The sequence below is a fragment of the Alosa alosa genome, chromosome 6, assembly GCF_017589495.1.
Source record: "Alosa alosa isolate M-15738 ecotype Scorff River chromosome 6, AALO_Geno_1.1, whole genome shotgun sequence".
Taxonomy (NCBI): domain Eukaryota; kingdom Metazoa; phylum Chordata; class Actinopteri; order Clupeiformes; family Clupeidae; genus Alosa; species Alosa alosa.
In genome coordinates this window covers 11843424-11851766 of record NC_063194.1, presented here as the reverse complement: position 1 = coordinate 11851766, position 8343 = coordinate 11843424, and the positions used below count along the sequence as shown (strand labels likewise).

At 39.4% G+C, this 8343-nt stretch overlaps 1 protein-coding gene across 1 annotated transcript in view; it reads right to left on the bottom strand.

The window, feature by feature from the left end:
* Positions 1-3327: 3327 nt before the first annotated feature.
* The window catches only part of scn4ab (sodium channel, voltage-gated, type IV, alpha, b), a 46646-nt gene continuing 41630 nt past the window's right edge, over positions 3328-8343 (bottom strand). Inside the window, exon 26 of the mRNA XM_048245812.1 lies at positions 3328-6268. Coding sequence (XP_048101769.1) covers positions 5034-6268 — 1235 coding nt within the window. The 3' untranslated portion in view covers positions 3328-5033. The remainder of the gene's footprint in view (positions 6269-8343) is intronic.

The window sequence follows — 8343 nt, the reverse complement described above, 5'->3', positions numbered from 1 at the left end:
AGTTCCATGTCTTCTTGTTCCTCAGCTGTCGACTTAATAGCTGTCCTGCACTGTGCACTGTAAATGGTGTAGAGTAGCCATATGGTGGCTAGATGGTGGCCTAACTTTTTTCATAGAGATGTACTGTCTACAGAGGTACTTTATAAGGGGAGGGAGAAGAGGGACCCACCACCACCACTCCACCCCTAAAGTTTAGTGTTCTCTGATTACGTTGCCTTTAAGGTCACATGGCACCCAGGGGGAGCCCCAGAGGCGACAAACACACTCACTGAAACACTTTCTCATGGGCACAGTCTCTCAATACACTCTCTAGATTAGATTAGATCAGATTCAACTTTATTGTCATTGTGCAGAGTACAAAGCCAACGAAATGGTTAACAGCAGAGTGTAAATTGCACTGGAAATGGATGGGGGTCAACTTTTTTCGAGCATGGTACAGTACAGTACAGTTGGACAAAGTACTAAATGTGTAAATGTCTCTATACTTTTGTTTTAGTCTGAAATGGGACAGATAACCACCTGTTCAATCCTCCTGTAACTGGCACCATGGTTACCACAGACAGTCTCACAAGTGAATAGTCTCTCACACTGCACGTGTGTCTTTACAGGTACTGATGTCTTTTTTGAGATGAAAGAAGCTGACAAGTACAGAGCCCACATGGTATTGCACACACTTTTCTGCATTGAGGTCAGCCATAGGCTGCGGCCACAGCAACCATCTTATCAATGCAGTTGAGACGTGATAACGAAGCGCAGGCGTATTTATGGCCTGTGAACCAGCTTCCGCCGTGTGTGCGGTGTTGCCATGGCAGCCACACCTCTTAAATCACCGACTGAACTGAGCAAGAATCTAGAAAATGTCACACTGCGGCTTTGATGATGAAACTTAGCAACGCAGACACTTGTTGTAAAAACACTCTGTGACTTAACAGGTTATAGCAAGCCAGCAAAGCAAACTAAAAATAGAAAAGGGAATGTCTGCACACTTGGATCTTGAAAGTTGTGACATTTAAAGTGAGCCAGTAGATGGCATGTTGCTGCTGAGAGAAACAAATGTGTGACTTAATATTATATGGACATGTTCTAAAAGTGAAACACTAATTTCAAATGGGAAGAAAGGAAAAGGAAAAAAGATGCATTTCAATATAATTTATTGGCATTTGAGGCACTGTACAAAGACCTAAAAAAATCATTCCAAAATTAAAGTCATAATACATATGTACAAGCATCATCGAGAATGCACACATTCAAGAGGGCCTCTCCTTTCTGTCCTAAAAGCAGAAAATCTCAAACCAGCCACTGAGTCCTCCTGCACTGGAAATCTTCTATCTCTACAGTAGACACCTGATATCAAACAGTGTGGTTAAAATGACCTGGATTGGCAGGATGCTGTGGATGTCCATTTAATCTCCAGTGGAGCTGATGAGTTCAGTCAGATATCCAGGGCAGGAGAGCTGGAAACCATGCTTTGGAAAGGGGGGGGGGTCAAGAGCAACATGGAAAAACTCTGATCTACAGTGAATCAAATAAACAGTCATATCTATCCATTTATCAGCATTCACAAATACAACTCACATCATTCTGATTCTCAATCATGGTGTGGCATTGAGTAAATAGTGTTTCTTTCTCCTGCCCTGAAGTTAATTCTAGTGTATACCAATGTGGACAATGCATAGGTTCCAAAGATTCTGTTCACTTTTGGGCTTGAGATAGTATTGTTCATAGCAACAGTGGGGGGATGAATATATTGCTATCAATATCTTAATTCAACACAGAGGGAGTCCATAAAAAAGGTATCTGGACAGCTATTAAGGTCTTGGTAACACTTAAGACCATCTTACTGACTGACCATGTTCTAAACATGACATGGCAAATGTCATACGCATCATGATAACTGATCCAATGATTTGACACTGTCAACAACATGCACAGTATATCTCAGTGAACTTGAAACAGAATTGGTGAAAGTTGAAAGTAAATCTAAATAATTACAAAATGTTTTAAAATTCAAATGTAGTTTATAATACAAAATACCATGTAGTTTAGTTAAATTGTTTAATGATAAAAAAGATGTGGTGAGGTCTAAGCCATCAAAGAGTTGGCATAGTTTTGGACTTCTGGATGAGCTGTAAGTTGAACTGGTAACACAGTGATACTGCAGGGATCTGTGCACCATCGGACCATGGACATGCAGACCTATCCAAAATTCATGATAAAAATGAAAGCACATCGACAACGCCTGCTTCGACTGTATTGATGGAAAGGTCATTTAGCTGCTTGAGACATGTATAGACATAATTTGGCATCATTGGCTGTAATAACATCACTGCTTCTAATGTTCACATCGACTTTGAAATCAATAAAGTGAAATGGGAACGGCTAAAGTGCCCTTGAGCAAGGCACCTAACCCCTCACTGCTCCCCGAGCGCCACTGTAGCAAGGCAGCTCACTGCGTCAGGATTAGTGTGTGCTTCACCTCACTGTGTGTTCACTGTGTGCTCTGTGTGTTCACTAATTCACGGATGGGATAAATGCAGAGACCAAAATCCTTGTATACACAAGTATACAGTACTTGGCCTAGAAACCTGATTTACATTTACATTTTTATTAAGTTGAGTTTATGTAAAGTGATACCAAGGCCTCTTCAATTGGGATAGAGTTTTTTTCCTAAGAAACAATTTTTCTACAAAGGCAGAAAGCAACACTCCAACACTCGGAATCTACACTCATCACTAGCTGAGTCATTTCGGCCAATACTGGATTATTACTGACATACTTTATTTTTATTTTTTAAATAACTTTAACTATTAGAAACATTACAAAACCCTTGAAATGCAAAAATTAACAACTACATAACTAAAATAATTTAGTCGAAGAACAGTTCAATATACACTACTGTAATTGCACCCAATTACTGAAGTACCACAAAAGCATTCCAAATACCTCTCTTAACTCTTAAAAAGCAAAACCTGTCTGACAGGTTTAGCATTACTAGATAAATCGCTCACCTAAATTTGAAAGAATAGTTGAAAAAATAAACTACATATCAATTCACAAATGCTTTCCTAATTCTATAAAAATGAGACACAACAATTATATTGTTAAACTGCCCGTTCTCTGGCAATGATAATTTAAAAGGAAGACATGTTTAGGTAAGACTGGTTGTTTGTGGAAGTGCCATAAATCAAAAGTTGTTATTTTTGTGAAGTAGGGTAAAATGTCTTTAAATATGTATGGTAATGTATATTTAATGCTACTTAAAAAATAAATAAATATAGGTTTGAGAAGTTTGAGAACTTTCTGCTGTTGAATATGTGTTCTTTCATGTAGTCGTTGAGCATATATTTTCCTCCTATAGCCACTGGTTGCAAAGTTTTGGCAATGTTTTCCACAGTCAACCAAAACAATTCTACAGTGACATTCTATTATGGCCAGGTTTAAGAATTTTAAACTCATTAAACTGAGACAAACATGACTACTTCTGGAAGCTCACTTGATTACAATGAATACAGTATGTAAACATGATGTTAAAGAAAGAAAGAAAATCTATGACAAGCAAATATCTACAACAAAGCATTTTTACAAGGAGAATGATAAAAAATTGTATTTATAAAAAATATATTTACCTAAAAATATATTAATTCGTTGTTCATTTAACAAGAAATTGCCAGTGTTTAAATCTTGCATGCAAAAGATGATCTCTGTGGCAGACATGTCATCGAAAAACACTGAAAAATGATAGCTCATACATCAGAGCAGAGCTGAACATGCTGGCAATTTTTAAAAAAAAAGCTCTTCTGACCATAGCTCACCAAGAAGACAAGTAACATTTCAGAATCCCATAGCCCTGCACAACTATTCTCTGTTTATACTGTAAGAGTTATCTTTATACTCTTCAATGATAAGCGAAGCACCCAAAGGGCTCTTGGTAGCACATCTTTGTAGGGTCCAGCTTTCTCCCCCTATTCCATCACACAGGACCAGCATGTGCCATACAGTTAAAAGGCCTCAGTATTAAATGATCAATAGGATATGACTTGGGGTGATGATAACAGACAATTATTTTACATAATACAAAAATAACAGACTTGCTGAAAGTGTGTGGTTACTTTTGAATCATGGCATTAGAATTAAATAAAATAAATACAAATGTAATTAAATAAATATTATCATCATGGTTTTGACAAGCTTTGGTGAAGACGTGACTATTCCTTATTAGGATCACATGTAATATCTGCAGTGCATTTCTCTGACATTCTCTCTGCTCATTTAGATTTTAGAAGTACATAACTAGATTTGTCCTAATGCACACAGTGCCATGTAATAACTCTGTGCTGTACAAAAACATGTGGTCACCTACTGAAACCAGGGGAGTTTTACAATATTTTGGCTTTAAAAAAATGACTTCAGTAGCTCCAGTAGTTTCAGCTGACCCATCTCTGATATCATGTTTTACTGCTGTACATTCTGGCTGTTTCCTGGAGTGTCGCCAAAGAAAAGATTAGACTTTCCTTAATGGTTGACTGGCTGTAATTTCCATTTCCATTTTGAGTTGGAAACTTGTAGCCTACCTCTAATTTATAACATACCAGATCAATGTTGCCAACCAGTTTTCTGCAGGGAAAAGCCAACAACAATGAATATAACATAATATTTTGAAATAAAATAAATATCTAGTCCAATTTAATAGTCATACCAGGGTAACAATTACTTGCATGGATTGTTTTACTGTAATTAGTATCAATTTTCTAATGTAATGACTTGAGTAAACTGTCATTCATTATATCATCTGTCTAAGGATCAGTCTGATATGGAGAGAGTGGGCCCCACTTTTGGGAGAAAACACTTTCATTGCATTTTAGCCATGCTAAAACGTAACAATATATACCATCACAATCAGCAGGTCTTGAAGATCACTCTGAAACATTTGACTTTACACATAGCCAATGTAGCCAAGAGGAGAATCAAGGACTAAGTGTCTTTCTAGACACCCAAACATGGTGGTGATACTACAAACCCTCAGGGAATTATATCTAAACGATACTCTCCCTCAGGCTGTCAACAAATTCAGCAGTGTCAGGGATAGTGTATGGGGCAGAGTGCAAGACCACTTCATTCTGGACCTCCACAGGACCAGAGGGAGTGAGGGGTACTTTGTCAGAAGCTGCTACGGGGTTCCACATGGCGACATCCTGCTCCATCCCATCACCATAGAACTGGCTCATTCTGAAAGCAATCATTCCTTCCTTCTCAGGTGGCTCCTCGCCATCCCCAGTCTGGTCAGACTTTTCACGGAACAGGAACGAGGCGTGCTTGAGGGAACGGCAGAGGATGTACTTGCGCCAGGCTTTCTGGATGACTCGGGCAGCCACGTCCTCTTGCTTGCGCCTTAGTGTGGTGGTGATGGGCTCGTAGGACGTCTTGGAAGGGTTGTTGGCCATGAACTTCTCCTCCATGCTCGCCTTGAGAGTGTCCAACTCTCCTGAGTCACCAAGTACATCAGCTGTCAGGGCCAGAAGTATGTCCAGACAGTGGATCTTATCACCTGGCACCATGGGCAGGTCCATTGTGATCAGCTTGATTGTGTTTGGTTTTGGGATCCTGAGGGGTTCTTTTAGGGTGTCGCAAAACTCAGAGAGCTGGCTGTAGCTGATGAACTGTGAAGCATCTGGATCAAACTTCTCCCACATCTCGTAAAACATCTCAAAGTCGTCCTCGCACAATGGGTCAGCGCTTTCCTCAGTGGCCACGTTGAAGTTCTCCAGGATGATGGCAATGTACATGTTGACCACTACCAGAAAGGACATAACAATGTAGGTGCAGAAGAAGACGATTCCTACCCCAGGGCTGCCGCAGTTACCCCTCACATCTGATCCTGGGTTTTCCAAGTCAGGGTCACAATCCGGTGGTCCACTGTTCAAAATGGGTGAAAGGAGTCCGTCCCAACCTGCTGAAGTTGTGATCATGAAAAGGCAGATGATGCTGTTGCCAAAAGTCTCGAAGTTAAACATGTCATCAATCATGCCTTCACGCTTGACATAGGCGAAGTTGGACATGCCAAAAATGGAGAAAATGAACATGATAAGGAAAAGGAGAAGGCCAATATTGAAAAGTGCAGGAAGTGACATCATCAGGGCAAACAGAAGTGTTCGAATTCCCTTGGCACCACGAATGAGGCGCAGAACTCGACCAATCCTTGCCAGTCGGATCACACGGAAAAGAGTTGGAGAGACAAAATATTTCTCAATGATGTCTGCCAGCACAAGGCCTTTAAAAAAGAAATAAAAACATCATTAATCGGCCAACATCTAACCTGGTTTCATTTTTAATTGCAGTGGGGTCATTCTATGAAAGCCTTTTTTCACTATTGTTTTTTTTTTTTTTATCATCAAAATTAACCAAATTTAAGGCATACATTTTTTGTTTCACATTGAAATATAATAGATTGAAATTAGTGCTGTCAGTTAAACGCGTTATTAACGGCGTTAACGGAAACCTATTTTAACGGCGTCAATTTTTTTCGCGAGATTAACGTTAATTTTGGTGTAACAAACTTTGTAGTTTTTTCACATGCTGTTGCAACAACTAGTAAAGTTAGAACAACTACAACACCACACCGATCTAGCCAGACCGGAAACTAAACAATACGCACTGACGAATGGAATGGAACAGAACGTTGTATGTGCTGCATACACGCCCCCTTTTAGGGGGAAGATGACTGATATAATGGAAATCTATGCTGCATCAAAGTGGAGAGCGAAACGTGCTTATAGTAAACGTACTAAATCTTGAAACAAACATGAATAAAAGGCACAAAATAACGTTGGTGTAAGAGTTATCTGTGTGTTTATGGGATGTGACCATGTTCCTATGTTTTGCTCTCTCCAGTTTACTAACAGGAGTGTCACAAATGTATTGAGGCACAGTCAAACTGCCCGTGGCTGACTAATTAAGTTCAGCAAGCTTAACTTTACATCTCATAACATCAACTAAACATAAGTCACACATTCATTCTATCACTTGTAATATGAACGTAGCCTATTTCCTACAACTAGGTGAGATAATTGGCTATGTCATACTTAAGTTCCACAAGCTAACCGTTTTACATGGGATATTATGGTAAGTGTACATGCTAAATTTGTATAATACATGGGGTATTGCAAACCAATAAGGTTGTAATGTATATCGTTTCGACATGAGTACGTTACATAAACACAATTCTTCATAACTGCCGTGTTAGTAAAATGATTGAATGTCCTGTGAATTAATAACTAGATGTAACGTCAATGTGTGATTACTAGCTGTCTTTCAATGATATAATGTTAACATGTTTTCCTAGCCTGGGTGTTCCCATGCTGCCTTGCGCGCGATTTGATTCACGCTGCTAAGGTAGCCTGGAGACCATGGAGCAAATTTTTGCCTGAGATAGGGAACCAATCACAGAACAGGGGGGAAAGCAAGACGATGATGAGCTATGCACAGACGCATTTGATAGACATCCGTGGCACCCAATACACGGATCTGGGCATTTTTTTCAAATACGAGAAAATGAACGTTTGGTTCCCAGACCACGTCTCATTGAGAAGTGGTGGCGCTAGCCAGGCTAATGTTTTCCGCTAAAATGGGGCGTGATGCAGATCAAATGTATCTTTATGATGATGCGCTGTTAGTAGGCTACGTAAAGGCATGCTGCACACACTTGGTTGGGCTAACGAGCCGGCCAAAGAGTAGTAGCCTAGGCTGACGCATTAGTTGTGTGCCGCCAAAGATTTTTTCACCGTCACTTGTTCTGTTATCAATATTCCTCTTTGGCTGCTACTATTTGCGATGCACTCTGCTTTCGACATTTATTTACATTAGATTCCATTCTTTTCACAACTCCGCACACCATCGCACTTCGCAGCCGTGTAAATCACGATTCAGTTATGTTTGGTCGCTGCTCCATAAAATCCATTGTTCATCCAGTGTTTGCCTGTTAAAAAACTTCGGCGTTGATGTGTGTGGCAAGTGACAGTGCATCATATTTAGGCCTATAAAATGGCAATGCACTAGGCCTATAAAATGGCAATGCACTCATGTTGAAAAGTTCCTTATTTTCAACTGAACTCAAAGATAATGAATATAGTATGAATATAATATTTTCTGTTTGTTATGCCCTTTATAATGTGTGTAGGCCTACATTTTGTGCATGCACTTCTGCAGTAGCATTTATTTCAGTTTATATCAGCTATATTACTGAAGAATATATTGTGTTGCCTCAGGTCAGATCTGTTGAAATTTGATTTGAAATAATCAAATAGACCTATGTCTTAAAGTTCAGTTAATAAAGTAACTTGCTTTGCT